At 45.4% G+C, this 17,087-nt stretch overlaps 1 protein-coding gene across 2 annotated transcripts in view; it reads right to left on the bottom strand.

The window, feature by feature from the left end:
* Positions 1 to 15,870, bottom strand: part of stim2b (stromal interaction molecule 2b) — a 34,927-nt gene extending 19,057 nt beyond the window's left edge. For both annotated transcript variants that reach the window (XM_056442604.1, XM_056442605.1), the window contains exon 1: positions 15,124 to 15,870. In XM_056442604.1, the coding sequence (XP_056298579.1) occupies positions 15,124 to 15,256 (133 nt within the window). In that variant the 5' untranslated portion in view covers positions 15,257 to 15,870. The remainder of the gene's footprint in view (positions 1 to 15,123) is intronic.
* Between the last annotated feature and the right edge of the window lie 1,217 nt (positions 15,871 to 17,087).

Raw genomic sequence — 17,087 nt, 5'->3', positions numbered from 1 at the left:
TTCAGTCACACAGTCCATGTTTGTGTAGCATTAATGTGAGAAATTATCTTTTACTTAAAAATAAGCATGACCATTTTTTTGACATACAGAGCTGCAACAATTAAATCAGTTAATCCCATATTTGTTCGACCACACATTTATTGACATCTACTTTAATAATCAACGAATCACATAGAGCACAGGTGTCAAACACAAGGCCCGCGGGCCGAATCCGGCCCGTCGCATCGCTTTATGTGGCCCCTGGAGACTTTAAAAACACGTGATCACCTTTTCTTAACGAAATTAAAGAAACATCCCGTGCTTTTATTTTGAAGGTTTTAGAGCAACTGAATTAATGTTGCAATATTAGAGACATTTTCTGATGTACAATATTTCTACACTCAAATAAACAATAATCAAATGCAAAGAGAGTTATTTAACAATATGTTCGAGGAGTTTATAAAGTGTTTCCGGCCCTTTAAGAAAGCGGCCATGATGCTGATTTGATGAGTTTGACTCCCCTGACTGACAGTAATTCACTCAATCAGGTCAAAGGTGGAGTCGGGCCTCGGAGTCTCCTTCGAGATGCACGATTGAGAGGGAACATCTTTGTTTGTTTTCCCAGGAGCGGAGGACTCGTTTCCATCCCTCTCCGGAGGCGTTTATGAAAATGCACGACACGACTTCCGCGTGTGTGATTTGGAACGAGTCCATCGGCCGCCTTGCGCTTTGAAGGTCGCCGCGAACGAGAGTCCCGTTTGCGAACGTGGCGGTTCATCGGCGTCATCTCACGCGCCGCGCTGACGCCGCCTTCCGAAGCGTCCTCCCGACGCCGTCGGTCCACTCGGGCTGGACTCCGGTGTGTGGTTGTCATTCCTGCAGCGTCCCCCAGTCCTAACCCTCCCGACCCATTCGCCTTCCGTTCCACTGGGAAAACGAGCCCATTACTTCCAGCCTTCCAAGCTATGGGCAGCCTGAGCTGGCAAGGCGCCAAGCCGTCTCAAAGGAGCCACAAAACACACACACAGAAAACAGCGGCTCACACACACACACACACACACACACACACACACGCAGAAACTCAAAACCACATTTAAGTCACGGTCTTGAATATATCCCATAAACCGCCGTCAAAATGACAGAAGCGATTTCTTAAGCCCGTAACTGCCTATTAATGTCACTGCCACGTCGTACAAAGGCGAGCCCGACAAATGACGACGCTTTCTATTTGGCAAGAGTTTCAGAGCAAACACAAAGCCACACACACACACACACACACGGATCAGGCTCTGGCAGAGAGCGATGCTTCTGAGTGGAGCTAAAGCCACCACAGCATGTGAACAAGGGACAATAGAAAGTCTTGTGGTGTCAAATATGCTTTTGGGTGCACACTTTTTTTTCTTCTTCTTCTTCATTGGCCAAAACAAAACAAACGATCTGTAAATGTTATTGTTTCAGGTGCTGTTAAAAGTTGAGTTTAAAAGTTTAACGTTTTGATGAAATCCTTTGGGATCGGTACCACCCCGGCATGTGTACGGTAAATATGAAGCTGGAGCCAGCAGCTGGTTAGCTTAGCTTAGCATAAAGACTGCAGACGGAGCAGTTAGGCTCTGTCCATATGTGTGTGTGTGTGGGGGGGGGGGAGCATCGGAGCACTTCTAAAGCTCAATAATTAATACATTACGCCTCGGCTGTTTAACCGATACACAAGCAGTAGTGGGAGAAAAAAAATATGTTATTGATTTTTTTCCCTTGTTCTATTCTTAAATACAACAGAAAGGTCCAGAAGACACGCGCAGTTTAGCATTTTCTGCACGTTTTTATTTTTTGTGACGACGGGTCCGATTACTGAAACGAGAATTGACACATTCGCTATCGAGCCGCCGCTCGGCGATCCGCAAGTGAAGCGAAAAGAAGACATCTGATTGGACGTGTGCCCGGAGCTAAGTTTGGATGAGAGGACACTGGGGGTCCATGTGACGAGAAGAAGCCCGGCGTTGGCTTCGACTGAGCCTGGCGGCGGAGACGGCGCCAGGGGTTATATTAAAAATTAAACGGCCGTCATTTGTGTTTGTGTAAACCGATACGGCTGCTTTAGCATCGCCTCTTGTTAACATGACGATGTGCTGAGGTGAAATAAATATTTCAGTGTTGTCGCTGCTTGTTAAGACTTAAGAGCTGCCGGTTTGACCCCCACCCAACTGTGTGCTAAAAAGGTACAAGCAGCGTCTTTGGGTACTCAGAAAAGCGCTATAGAAATGTAAATTATTAATATTACCTTCGCATTCTGTTTTGATCGCTGTGTATTTATTTATTTATTTATTTGTGTGTGTGCGTTTGTGTGTTATTCGCATAACTCAAAAAGTATTAAACCGAATCGCATGAAATTTGGTGGGATGATTGGTTATTATCCGGGGACCATTTGATTAGATTCTGGGATTGATCGGGTCAAAGGTCAAGGTCATGAAAAGGTCAAAATCTTCTTTTTACCATAGCGCGGTCAATATTTATCCAATTGGCATGCAACTAATGCCAACATGTTCACATGACATCAAGCTAAGTACCAAAAAAGGCTGCGGCGAAGGTATGCGCTCTACCGAGTGCCCGTTCTAGTTATTATTATTACAAGCGAACACACTGTAAACACACCGTGAAACTCTAAAAACAACCCCAAAAAATAACTTTATTCTCAACATCTAACAACGCCAGATGAAAATATTCATCCATGAGTGACGGCACAATAAGGTTTTTTTTTCTTCTTTTTTTTAGTGGCCTTATTTGAGCAGCGTCCGTCTGTCTCTACGTCAATAAAAAAAAGCAGCGATACTTGAGAGCGAGTTAGATAACGCATTTGCTTAGCTTGGAAGTGCCGTTTACATAGCCCGCTGTTTGCATAGCTTGCATATCTATTTGGCTGTTTGCTTATTTAAATGAGAACAAAACTCAAATACTTTACTTGTGTTTTACATGCACAACAACCAACACGGCGGCCGCGCATCTCTCTTTGTTTCGCGGGGACATCGCAATACTTATACAAACAAATCTCTATGATGTTGTTCTTTTTCTCATTTCTTTCTGCACTCGTGGCCTAAATCTGTTCGCCGTGTGTGCTGAACTCTTCATGAACCAACTTATCGTCTGAAGCTCATTGAAGGAAAGATAATTCCAAGATGAAAGAAGCAGGAAAACAACGCCGTCGTTCACAAGACGACAGCGCGTACCGGGCGTCCTATTTTTGAGTATGCTGGAGTACTTTTCGGGACAGTCGCGAGCACTACAATCGGGATCCAATGCGACAGGAAGTGGCCTTTGGCGACCCCGAGCATTCCAGGGGGACGCACGCCAAATCACGAAAACAGCTGGGAGAAGCGGGCCCAAAAGATGACTAAATTGGAAAGCACTGGGTTATTTTTAACCCATCAGGCTCCCAGTTGTCAGGATGTAAAAGCTCAACAATGGCAGAAGTCTCCCTTGTTTAAACACACACACACACACACACGTTAAGTACGCACACAGCAGGCTAACGCAAGTCCAAAGCAGTCGTACAGTAATTCACATTGCCATATCTCAAAACTGCGTGCGAGCTGTCACACGTTTTGTTCAAAAGAATCGGATCACAAAAGCGTTTCGCTGTCAGTTGCAGCCTTTAAAGTTAAAGCTTAAAAAAAAAAAAAAAATCACGTCTTTAAGAAGTCTTTATTTTAAGAATTTCTTCTTTTTTTTCCAGATAAGCCGCTTCGTCGGCGACAGGAGAAGTAGACAACGAGGAACGTGTGTCCGATGTGGGTACGGAGGACTTTTTCCCGTGAACCCTCGAGACACATGGATGTGTGAGTCCGCCTGCATCCATACAGGAGAGCCCTGGTGTGAGAGAGTGTCAGCTCCGTCTTCTTTGAGGTGGTAATACGATAGAAGTGACCGTATGGGTGTGTAATTTGATTTTCTTTTAGTTTGTCTCTGTGCTATAAACCTCAAGATAAACACACACCGACGAGCTTCCCCGTCGGCGAGACGTTCCTTCGACGCGACGAACATTCGCAATGCCGTTTATTTCCAGTCGAATTTGCCACTGTAACCAATACTGTAAACCCACTTCCTGGGATATATATTTCAGTTTGATTAACGTTAGCTTAAAACTACACTGCGTATTGAAATTCCCATTTACGTGTGACCCATATTCACCAGGAAGGGGAAAAGGCGTATTTGAGTGCCACAGGCCGGGGAGAACTGTCTTGAATTATCTTGATAATATCGAGATGAAAAAGCCACGTCAGATGCTTTTGTGATTGACAAGTTGTTTAAAAGCTGCCCCGTGTCCCGCCGTGCACGGCTTCTTTTACCCGACAACCGCGTGGAGCAGACTCGCAGCTTTACCTGCAGCGTGACTGCATTCACCGATCACAGTGGATGATCGGCGAGCCCCGCATAAGAGTTACTCTCAGCGATTGCATTTGTGTGTCTGAAATGTCCCCTCAGTGTCAAAGCTGTGCAGGCGAGTCATAGTTGAAAGACTTTACCGTCTGGTCTCGATGAGTGACGTCGCGACTCCTCGGCCGCTACAGGTTGAGGCGACCTCCTGGAGGTCAACCAGAGTATTACCACACTGTGTCACGGTTACGTCGGAAATTCGCATTTACGACGTCTGCACTTACCGAGCGGATGAGTTCGATGTTATGTACATTAGACATTCCTGCTTTGTAATTGATGCCATCAGCAGCCGTGAGTCAGCCTGAACCTTGTCTGACCCGTCTGACCCCGTCTTGTGATTACTTAAGTCATACGTCCGAAGTGTCTTGTAAATAAAGCACAACAATTCTAATTGCATTGGGGGGGGGGACTTGTGACCCCCCCCCCCCGCAACCAGTGCCGATATGGTAGCGTCGTAAATCAAGTTGACAGGTCAGTATTAAAGCAAGTAAATAAAGCTTCTGGAGAGTCTACCGTTTCAGCTCATCAGCAACCATTAATAAGACACAAATATCATTAGCCGCCTGCAAATGCCAGCGGCTAGAGCAGAGAGTTAAAGCGAGAGAGAGATGTAGAAACAAGATACAGAAAGTGTTTCTAGGCTCCTCTCGGTCTGCACAAGCTGTGAAAATGGACGTTTAAAAATGACCTCTTTCCCTTCGAGGGATGCAAGGGAAAGAGCTCGGAGGAGGCTCGAAAGGAAACCAGAAGCCAGCGGGAGGCGACGCATCCGACAGCAAACGTCTCGATCCGGAAATCAGACGAGATATTTCTCCGTCTCGATACAATTGAAAAAGAGGTTCAACGGGGTTGTGGTTTTTTTTCTTCTTCATATTTGAGTTACCGCGGTGCTGACAGGTGAGTCGTCAGGCTCCCCGGGGTGCCGGAAGAAAGCGCAACTGCAAAATCATCGACTAGCAAACGCAGTGCATGGTGCGATGCATAAACACGCCCACTTCCCGACAGCAACAACGTCATAGCTCCTTGACCAGACTTCATCCGGCCATCATTCATATTTCTCAAATCCCCGTAATCCAAAACCGCACACAGACAAAAATCAAATTTTAAAAAAGGTCTGACTCGTTCATTTTCGGCCCCACGGTCCCTCCGAAGTCTCGGTTCTGTTTTAGCCCGACACGTGTGCCCTGCGGAATTCGGGACAACCTTTTTAACGAGTGGGTTTCGTGTTTGTGTTGGCACCGCATCTGTCCTACGTAAATAAAAGCCTTCCACGTATTCAATCGGGGAGAGAGAGCTCTTTGTCTTTGACCCGTTTGACCTCCTTTCCACTGGAACATGGTATCCCTTACCCATCTAAACCACCTTAATGGGCATCAGTAATCCTTCCCGCTTAGGCCACAGCTTAAAAGAAGGAGGGGGAGGGATGGGAGGAAGGGGGTGGGGGGGGGCTGGAGCAAGTAAATGTGGAGGCCCACCGAGTCTGATCAAGAAATGTCCAGAAAAGGAGACGCTCTTTGGGCTCTCGGGGCATCCCAGGAATGTTTGAATAACATGTGATGAAGGTGGCTGGCGGTGGAAGAGAAGTCGGAGGAGGAGGAGGAGGAGGAGGAGAGGGGGTTGAGGAGACGAAGAGGAGGTCGGGCGCTCGCTTCGTTAGCCCGCTCGGCCTCCGACACGCTCCGCTGGACACACGGTTGGTAGATTGAGCGTCCATGGAAAGGGAGACGGGGAGCGGAGGGTCCGAGATCACATGCCGGACTCTTAACAGTTGACAATGAACAACGGGAAGCGTGATGAAGACGTCATACGCATCGGCCACGTCGTAATGGGATCCAGTGCTAGTGCGCAACTCATGAACATCCGGCATGACGAGGCAGAATAAATGGTTTTAGTCTGGATTAAGTGTTCCTGATCCGTGTCATTGCCTCGGGACCAGGAAGCTGAGGGACTTCTGAGAAGCATCTCTTCAAGGGTTTGGGACCCGTGTTCCCTGACCTCGTCACGGATTGGTGCAACGAACAAAAGATGGGAAGAAAACGACACAAAATGGAACCCAGATGTGCATCGAATCACATAATAGCTGGAGGCATTTGATACTGTCGAATGAATGCCATTGAAATGTTTTATTTTGAAAAGTACCGCAGCTTAAAAAAAGGACTGCTCGAATAGGAGTGCTTAAAGCCCTGTCCCAGGACCTCACATCGGATTCTGACTTGAAATGTTTGGATTAGCTTCAATTTGTGCAACTTTGTTTTTGTTTATACTGTACACATTAAATGTCGATCTGAATTAGAACTGTGAATTTCAATTTATTACAAAATATCCTATTGAATTGTATATATATATATATTTCACGATTCTCAATATCCAATTGGATTCCACCATAAAAAATCCGAATAAACTAAACAATAAATCCTACGTACTTCCACGTGCACACCTAAATAACTAAATTTCACAAGATTACATTTGAACACATGATGATGACACAATTTACATTTCGCCCTGTAACGATTTTCATGGATTAGAGCTTGAACGCATCGTAATGTAACCTCGGTTATGTAATCCGTTAGCAGCGGCCTACATAACGGTGCCAACAGCTAGCATTACCATCTCTCCTCTGGTATGGAAATAATCTCCTTTAATAGCGCAGACTTATGACCAAAACATCATCCATTTTCCCTTTTGGATGCTCTGGAGTTATTGAATCTCATTCTAATAGTAGTATAATAAGTATAATGGGCTTCTTTACAGGACCAAGCCCGTTTGTAACCGGTACCGACACAGTTATCCTCACTTCGTCTGCATCTGTTCTGCCGTGTGTGGCGAGCTGCTCTGCGCACTAACCCCCCGCTTGGTGAGACGCGAGACACAAGGATATTAATGATCGCGTGATTGCTGCTGAATTAATATAGAAAACTAGAATGGGCACTCGGTAGAGCGCATACCTTCGCATATCACAAGATTGGGCATTGAATTATGAACATTTTGGAATTAGTTGCATGCCAATTGGATAAAAATTGACCGTGCTATGGTAAAAAGAAGATTTTGACCTTTTCATGACCTTGACATTGACCTTTGACCCGATCGATCCCAAAATCGAATGAAATGGTCCCCGGATAATAACCAATCATCCCACCAAATTTCATGCGATTCGGTTTAATACTTTTTGAGTTATGCGAGTAGCACGCATACAAATAAATACATGAATACACGGCGATCAAAACATAAAGTTCCGCATTTTCAATGCGAAGGTAATAAATAGATTATTTTTGCCTTCTTTTTTTTTTATCGCAACTGTGCAGTTAAACAGCCTACTGGGTTTTATTCACAGATTAAAACAGACACACACAAAAAAAATAGAATGCGGCGCAGCATTAAAATGTGTATTTAAATTTGAACGTCAACTTTATTAACGAGGCTTTAAAATGCGTACTGCCCACAAAATAAAGATTGTATGACATTTTCTGGAGATTGCCGTGAACCTGATCCAATTTAAGCAAGGGGGGGTGGGGGGGGATTTTGGTGGAGATTACAGCTCGGTTGGGGAAGAGAATGTAAGGTTGAGTATCAGTTCCCAACGGCTTCAGGTAAGAACGATCATATGTACACAAGTACATTGTCGTAAAAGAAACCGGATCTCATGAGAGGCGTGGCGGCCGAGAGGAGCAGCCAAGGAGACAGAAGACTGCACGCCGCGCTCGCTCTGTGAAGGATGTGCGATTACGTTACGGGGACTTTGTTCAAGAGGTTTCCGAATACATCGAAAAAGTAAAGCGCAGCTCGGACCTCCGCACGGCCTTGAAAGAGAACGATCTAACGCGGCATTAGCATCCTGCTCAAACTCTCGCTGCTAACTTTAAACGTGATAGGTTTGTCGAAACCAGCCAATAGGCGAGCACTAAGTGATGAATTGGTTTTGGATATGTCCGTTTGGCTCGCCGCCAGCTTCCTGTGTATGTCGTGCACCTTCCTGCGTCACGGGATTCTGATGAGTTTTTGCTCCTAAATATGGACGCTAAGAATAAATGCCACCGTTTCAGCACAATAGCAAAGCCGAGCTGGGAAAGCAACACTGATTTCTTCTTTATTGAATCCCATTCATGGATTCGGTGTCTCCTCGTTTTGTTTGGTCTCTACTTTTTATGAGTTTGTCACGAGTGCAGGCAGGGTAGGACATTTATATATATTTTTAGGGGGCAATTGTTGCCCCCACTGACCGAAATCCAGGGGCATTTAAAAATAATCTGGGGGCACTTTTTGAAATTTGTGAAATAACATTGAACCTTTGTTGAATCGGACAATCGTATTACATTTTTATTGTTATTTCTTTGTCGTTATTTATTGTCATTTCATTTTTTAAATAACGATTAACAATTAGAACTTATTTCTTAGTTTTTTTTATAATTTAAAAATTATATTTATTGATTTCTTAGGCAATACAGATAGGACGGACACAATAAAGAACACCAAAAAAGTATTAGAGGAAATTATTGGGGCATTTTTTGCCTCTCCACGTGATATCCGGGGCAATATATATATTTCTTAAGGGCAGTTTTGCCCTTGTGTATTTCCGACGCTGAGTGCAGGTCAAGAACCCGGAGGGGGGGGGGGGGGGGGCGCCATAGACTTGAGCATACCAGAAAGAAATCCACACTACTCTGTGCCCCTCTTGCCCAGGTCACCACATCAAGGGTCATCTGCCGAGGGAAAGTCCCTGAAATCAGAGGGGACTGCTCCTTGCGTCCAGTATCTAACTTTGAATATATATATATTCGGCCTGAATATGAGAATAAGCCGGGGACATCACATCTGTTCACCTGTCTCATTTCCCCAAAAAACGAGAGATTGGATAAAGACAAGTGAAATGTAGGATTTATTTTCAGTGCTGGGAAAACTACCGCCTCAGCAACTAGTGAGTAGCCAGGAAGTGACATGCAAAGTGAGAAAAGCCACAGTGGCAATTTTAGTCTTCAGTGAAGGGCATGGCGTCAGCTCCTTCCTGTGTTAAGGTGACAGGTATTATGGTATTAGCGGCGACCCCTAACCGCCTTTTATTCTCAAACAGTGTCCGTCCTTCTATGTTTTAAGGATGCACCGAACAGTGACTGTTGCACTAAATCCGGATATTGTCTTTCCCGAACTTTAATTTGGGGGTACTCACTTTTATAAAAGCATTTTATAGACATGTTAAATGCCGTATGAATGAAAAACAGATCAATGTATATCGGCATTTAGTTAACAGCCTCTTGTTTGCTTGTCTTCAATGATAAAAATGTTACGTAATCGGCTACTTTGCATTTTCTCACACAAGAGGAACTCGAAATCCGCAAATGTTGAGCATTTTTCCATCAAAAATGACCTTGAAGAGTGAGAGAGAAAAAAAGAACCATACACCTTACATATCACTGTCTGCCTCATGGAGGAAGATGAAGAAGAAGATGAAGAAGAAGAAGAAGAAGAAGAAGAAGAAGAACCACTCGATGGAGATTAGAGCCGTTCCAGTGAACCGGGTCATCGATTGTCTCGGTGCTGGTTGGAGTTTGAACCCGATCTCTTCGGGCACAGAGGGGAGAACCATTAAACAAAGCCCGTCATCCCCCAGTGAGACCAGTCGGACTGGACCGGCCCGACGACGCGATCTCGGTGACGATAAGGAGCCCGCCGCGTCGATGTCGGGCGCGATGGAAAATGCACGTGGAAAACTTCAACCAGTGGCTTTATAAGTACATCCGGGTCGGTTCTGTTTGGTGGCGGGACTCATTAGAGTTGGATCACAAGCGCTGAAGCCCCCCCGACTAATTACCTTCGCATTAAAAATGCGGAAGGTTATGTTTTGATCGCCGTGTATTCATTTATTTATTTGTATGCGTGTTACTCGCATAACTCAAAAAGTATTAAACCGAATCGCATGAAATTAGGTGGGATGATTGGTTATTATCCGGGGACCATTTGATTAGATTTTGGGATCGATCGGGTCAAAGGTCAAGGTCATGAAAAGATCAAAATCTTCTTTTTACCATAGCGCGGTCAATTTGTATCCAATTGGCATGCAACTAATGCCAAAATGTTCATAATTCAATGCCCAATCTTGTGATATGCGAAGGTATGCGCTCTACCGAGTGCCCGTTCTAGTTGATTTATTGATTTATCTTTCGATCAGACATCTACGGCTTCATGCTCGATGACCTTTCGTGGTTGCGGTAATTCGCCATGTTTTAAAAACCTATTCTACCGGCTGCTCTGGTTCCTCCGTGGATGCAGACTCCTCCCTCTTCCTCACGGGCCGGCGGGCCAACAAGTGATGAACAACCCGCTTCAGACACCGAAGGATATCGAGTCCCTGAAGGCAGCACAAACAAGCCGGAAACACAAAACGGACTCCTTGTACCTATCCAGTGACCGCATTACAAAAGTCACTCTGCTTTTCTTAGACGCGAGAGCTCTCAGGGGTCGTGACAGAAGTTCTGGTAAAGTCTGACTTTTTCTTTTCTTTTTTTTGTTGCTCATGGGGAACTCCTTTAGAACAGCGTGTCCTAGTCGGGGGAAAGGAAACAGCTTCGCCACAGATCCGGGACATTACGACCCGCTCCACGTTCCCTCTGACACTCTGTCACTATCGGCCCCTGGAGTGAACCCGGAGCCCGCTCCGAAGCTCCGAAGCTCCGGAGCCACACTAAGCAGGAGCGCCGGGCGTTCCTCGGGCGAGCGTGCTGCTTTCGATAGAGCGAAATGCAAATTCCTGCGTGCCCAGGGATTTGGTTCCAAACAAATCTCTTTATTAACGCAGTCACTTCGCTCTCAAATAGCCGGCGTCGACTCTAATTTTTACAAACGGAGCTTAAATTGTCTCCCGAAACTCCCCCCCCCCCCCTTTACGCACGCCTCTCTCTTTTTTGCCTTCCCCCTATGATTTGATCGAACTCCGTCTTCTCCATGGAGATGATTTAATGATTCCTATTGTTTACATCCACTCTGAGTTTTAGCCCAAAGAAGAAAAGGAAGGAGCAGGAATGTTTATGTATATATATATATAGGTATATAGTTCTCTGAAATATGTTTTTTCGTGTAATTACAGGTTAGGGCACTTATAAGCTTGATAGCTTCAGCCTTGACCCTTTCGGTCAGCCACTTTCTTCTTGTGTTGAATTTTGATTTTTGTATATTTTGCTGATCAAAATAAACTAAACTAAGGAAAAAAGGCCGGAGCAACGTTCCGGTTGGTTCAGACCAAGAGAAGAAAGACAACATCCAGATGAGTCACGACCTCGGCGCCCGACTCGCCGTCCTCTTCCTTTCAGGATGGAGGCTTGTGACGTTCAAAAAAAACAACCTCTCGTTAATCCTCTGTTTTTTAAATGACGCACCCTTTTACTGGAGTGCAATACAGATGTTGACGGTAAATATCGACTGGTGTAATTATCTGTGAACGAACACAAACAGGGTGCCCTCCCGTCGGATGAATGGGAGGCCGCGAAACTGCTTCAATCACAACCGCCAACAGCCTCCTCTCTGACCTCAATCACCGGGCCAAGAAACATATTATACATCGCTAATGAGTGTGTGACATTTCACACGCACAAACTGTGTGTGTGTGTGTGGAAATTCACTTGCAGGCAAAATGAATAATTCCCCAAGAAGAGCATCACTCAGCAGTGTCACCTAATTTCTTGATGTGCAAACATCCTTGAGTCAGTGTTCTTAGTCACAGATGTTAATAACCGTGTCATTAAAGGGACAGTGTAGACGTGAACTCGTAAAACTCAACACATTAAAGACATTAAAGCAAATTGACTCAACAGTTGCCTAAAGTTAGCTCAGTCACACCCGGGCCAATTAAAGTCGTAGCAGCTAAATCCCTCCGGTGTGTTGAATTAAAAAAATATATGTTTCATTACCTTCGCATTGAAAATGCAGAAGGTTATGTTTTGATCGCTGTGTATTTATTTGTATGCGTGTTATTCGCATAACTCAAAAAGTATTAAACCGAATCGCGTGAAATTTGGTGGGATGATTGGTTATTATCCGGGGACCATTTGATTAGATTTTGGGATTGATCGGGTCAAAGGTCAAGGTCAAGCTCATGAAAAGGTCAAAATCTTCTTTTTACTAATGTCAATTTGTATCCAATTGGCATGCAACTAATGCCAAAATGTTCACAAGACATCAAGCGATGAGTCAGCCGAGAGTGTGGGGACAAAAAAATAAGTGGCTGCGGCGAAGGTATGCGCTCTGCCGAGTGCCCGTTCTAGTTCAATCTGAATTGAACGTGTAACGAGTGCGAGGAACAGCGCGTCTCTTAAAAAGTTACAGTCTCGCTCTCGAGCTTTGAAACCGACCCGCTTTAAAGTGAAACACAATCGCGCCTCAATACCAAGACGAAGTAGCAACACAAACACGCATTCAGGATCACTCGGGCGGCTATTAATCTGTCAAGTCAACTCGGCATAAACAGGAGCTACATTAACACACACACACACACACACACACACAGAGAGAGATGTATTTTCTCTCGCCTGACTCCGAGACCAGGGAAAAGGGCAGCTGACCTTTCCGCGCGGCCAGCTGGGAAATGGGTAACGCTGCGGTCATGAGAACCGACACTGTTAAATCACCGCTGTGCCTGCATCCACTCCGTTGTACCCGGGGACCTGTTGTAGTGCTGAAGGGCAAAGAGTGCCTTTTTTGTTGTCGTTTCTTTTCTTGAATAATCAATATATTTGTACATCCGCCGGTTGATTTTTTTTCCCGGGGCCGCCTCACACTTGTAAACAGACAAGTCACGAACAGCTGTCCGGGACGAGGGTCATTACTTTCTCATGCAGCCTCGACCCAGCAGGGGGTTGATGCGTTAGATGAACACAAATAGATGAGTCTATAAGCCTCCAGTTACCAGGCTTTGTGTGTGTGTGTGTGTGTGTGTGTGTGTGTGTGTGTGTGTGTCTTAAGTTGCCGCACCTACCGGTCTCCTGTCAGTGTCAACACAGGGATAATTTAGCAGTTTTCTGACAGCCCAGAGTGCACATGACTCAAAACAAACACTTGTAATTTGCGTCTTCTTTTCTTTTTTTTAACATTGGATAACCTCGGCAGAGCGAAAGGCCAATATTTGCCTGAGTGACACCTCGGCCGACTCATGCCCGCCAGTCTGCCTGTCAGGATAAGTGTGCAGAGGCCATTTTTTGGGATATATATCCCCCCCCCCCCCCACGTGTGGAGTTTGATCAGTTGTCATGGAGACGGTCCAGTTGTCATCGCGTGATAACAGTCGGTGGTATATATGTAGAGGAGGGCATGGCCACGGTTTATTCTGGCTTAGCGCAAAGACTGGAAACCGGACTGCTTTCATCCAAAAGGTACTAAAATGTCCCGAGCAGCTCCCAGCATGCAACAGATAATATCTGGTTTGTTTAATTCGTACAAAAAAACTAAACAAAGGTTAGAATCCCCAAATGTCCAGCTTTTCCAACACAGAGAGAAAAGAGAGAATAAAGCTCCTCACGAACGTCTCAGGCGTAAACAAGTTCAACATCTATAAACAAATGTCTGCAAGGTCGTCAAAATACTTTACAAGGAATGTCATTTATAATGTATTTAAATGAATGTCCATATGCAGTTGCATGTCCACCTGTTATTACAGACACATCGCATATTGTTTGACCTCAGCCCGTGGTCGCTATCGACTGAAGTCGTCCCCGAGTGGGTGATACCAAGTCCTTTACGTGGGGACTGAAAGCAGACGCAAAGAACATTGAAAAAAGGAACTAATCCACATTTAAAAGAGCCGAGCACCTGATTCAGTCAGGCGGGTTACACCTCGCACCGAGAACACGCCGGCAGGGACGTTATCGACATGCAAGTTGAACATACTGGACACGGACACATGTACACGCGTCACTAATGTCAACACAATCACGTGCACATGGACCTTTGTATCCGTCACAATGTCTTCGTTATTTTTCACCTAATTGACCCAAATTCCTGCAATTTAGCTTCAACTAGATGCCTTTTAAACAATACATACACTCATATTTATATTTGAAATAATCAAAGGTATAAAATAAAATAAAGGTAATGCTCCTTTCATTTTTCTCGACAAGTGCGTGCCTTTAATAATTAACCATAGTATTTCAATAATAGGTTATGGCAACTATTGTGTACATAAGGCATTATTGCCCGTTTTAAACAGATGCAAATATATGGAAATCCTCTTCCCATCAGCTCATGGGAGGAGGAGGAGGAGGAGGAGGAGGAGGGTCACCTGTGGACTCTGACAATGACGCAACAAAACACCTGCTCATGTCAAGGGAACATTTAGAAGGGGCTTCTATATATTTGACGTGCAAAATGATGCGTGTGTGCACGCGCGTGTGTGTGTGATCATTTTACGGATGTACGTTTGCCCTCCGCAGCATCCACCGGTGACACGTGAAGGGCACGATTACCGTAAACACCCCGACGGCGAGGGTGCATCAGGCATTCCTGTCATGTCACGCGCTCCTCGGCAATGTACAGAGGGGAGGGAGGGAGGGAGGGAAGGAAGGAAGGGGGGATGAAGAAAAAAAGGTGCCAAAAATGCATCACTTCCCATTAAGCCCCGTGCGCAGGTCATTCCTCGGCTTTCCCTGAGGAAGCCACAGGGAGCACGAAGGGGAAGAGGAGGAGGAGGAGGAGGAGGAGGGGGGTACATGGGGACATTGTATACGACATTGCGCTTACCTGTGGCGGCTCCATGTGCAGCATCCGACGCGTGGCCGGGTAGATGATTCGAATTAGTGCACTCCGAGCCCAGTACCGCATAGATGACGAGTCCACGTAGCAAAACATACAATATCTTGTGGATGTAACTCATGGTGGAAGAAAGACAAAAACAAAAACAAAAAAATAGGAGGAGGAGGTGGTGAAGGAGCTAGTAATTCCTATCCGTGGGGTTGGGGATGACTGGGGCAATCCCGGAGAGGAAAGAAAAAAAAAAGTCTGATTCAGTCTGGGAAAAAACCAGTGGATAAATAAATAAAAATTAAATTGTATGTCTTTTTTTAGGATAAATATGGGGGCGTCACGAGAAAAAAAGAGACACCTGGAAATGCACCAATTTAAAGAATAAAGAAAAATCCCCGCAGTAGACGAGATATTATATTGAGTTTTTAAACACGACCGACTTTGCAGCTCAAACGGGAGATTGCTGTCACAAAGGAGGAGCATGAGATACCTTCAAAATAATAGTTCACCCTGGGCCAGAACTACTTTGAAATATTAACCCCCACCCCCCTCGAAACAGATGATGATCCGGTTATTACCCTAAGGGTTCACCGGCTGCTCCGGAGGGGTGACTGCTGCGAGCTACGACGAGCCGGTCCCCCATTTCTAATTCTATCGATTTAAAATAAATATATATTTATATAATTAGGCGAACCAAATAAAGTAGTAGTGAACACAGCCGCCGAAGAGGAGCAAAAACGCACATGCAGCCTCGTCTGGAGGAATCCCCCCCCCCCTCCTCCACCACCACCACCCCCCACCGTCCAAGACCAGAAGCAGATCCCGGCGAAGAGCTCTGTGTGCCGGGGAAGAAAATGACACGACCCGGTGCGAGTGTTAAATCCTTACGTGGGCCTGTGAGTGGGGAGAAAACTGTCTCTGTACTTCCACGTACAGTACACAAACACCGGGGACAGTTTCGGCATATTGAACTCGCAGCGTCTCATAGGTCCGCCTCTTCACGCGAAAGGAGCAAATCCCATCGCATCCCAGAAAAAAAAGAAAAAAAAGAGGAAAAACACACACTTCTTCTTCTTCTCCTCTTTCTTCTTCTTCTTTCCCGTTTCCCCTAATCCTTCCGGCGACCTATATCAACACCGACGTCCGGCTACTTTAGAGACGAAGTTGTTGTTGTTTCTTCTTCCCCCCTCAAGTCAGCAGCCGTTCACGGCTCGGCGTGACACTGCGATGCCTCCCGTCATATCGGCTGCTCGCCGGCCGACGCAGACCGAGGGAGGGGAGGGCGAGCGGACCGGAAGTCCGTGCGCAAACTGATCTGACATCAGGATGGAGAGAAGGGGGCGGGGCTTAATCTGGCCACAAATGTATGCCTGTAAAAGCATGAGCGGGAGGATTTTTTTTTTGTGTGTGGAGAAATTCAACAGGGTTGTCGTAGTCGTTTGTAGTCATACAATGGCGACGCGACTCACAACTGGGTTTAAATATTTATTTTAAAGTGTTAGTTCTTTTTTTTTCTTCCTGTCATGATGACGCGGAGGATGATCGCCACTTGTTCTTTTTTTTCACTTCCAACCGCCCGAGGGCCACGCAAGTTTTCCCTCCCGGCTGAGCGCTCTCATTGGTCAGAATGTCCCAACATGGCAGCACCTGATTGGTCGATTCGGGCAGCACTCTGTGTGTCACATTTAAAGAGGCTCCGCGCGGGAAATGAAGTCACGTTAAAGGGCAATGATGGTGTTGATATGAATAACAGTAATAATGGTGTTACTATTAACAACTACATTACATTATTTACACTACTACCACGCTATTATTAGGTTTGTGTTACTGTTACCAAATGCAATGATAATGTGACATAAAACAACATCTAGAGACACCAATCGCAAACATCCTTCTTTTTGTTTTATGTGGTTTTGTTATCTGAGAAAGCAGCTTTTTAGAGATAGGTTCGACACAGGGAA

Source organism: Pseudoliparis swirei, chromosome 21 (genome assembly GCF_029220125.1).
Source record: "Pseudoliparis swirei isolate HS2019 ecotype Mariana Trench chromosome 21, NWPU_hadal_v1, whole genome shotgun sequence".
NCBI classification, from domain to species: domain Eukaryota; kingdom Metazoa; phylum Chordata; class Actinopteri; order Perciformes; family Liparidae; genus Pseudoliparis; species Pseudoliparis swirei.
The sequence above is the reverse complement of the archived record's forward strand: the minus strand, read 5'-3'. Positions and strand labels throughout refer to the sequence as shown.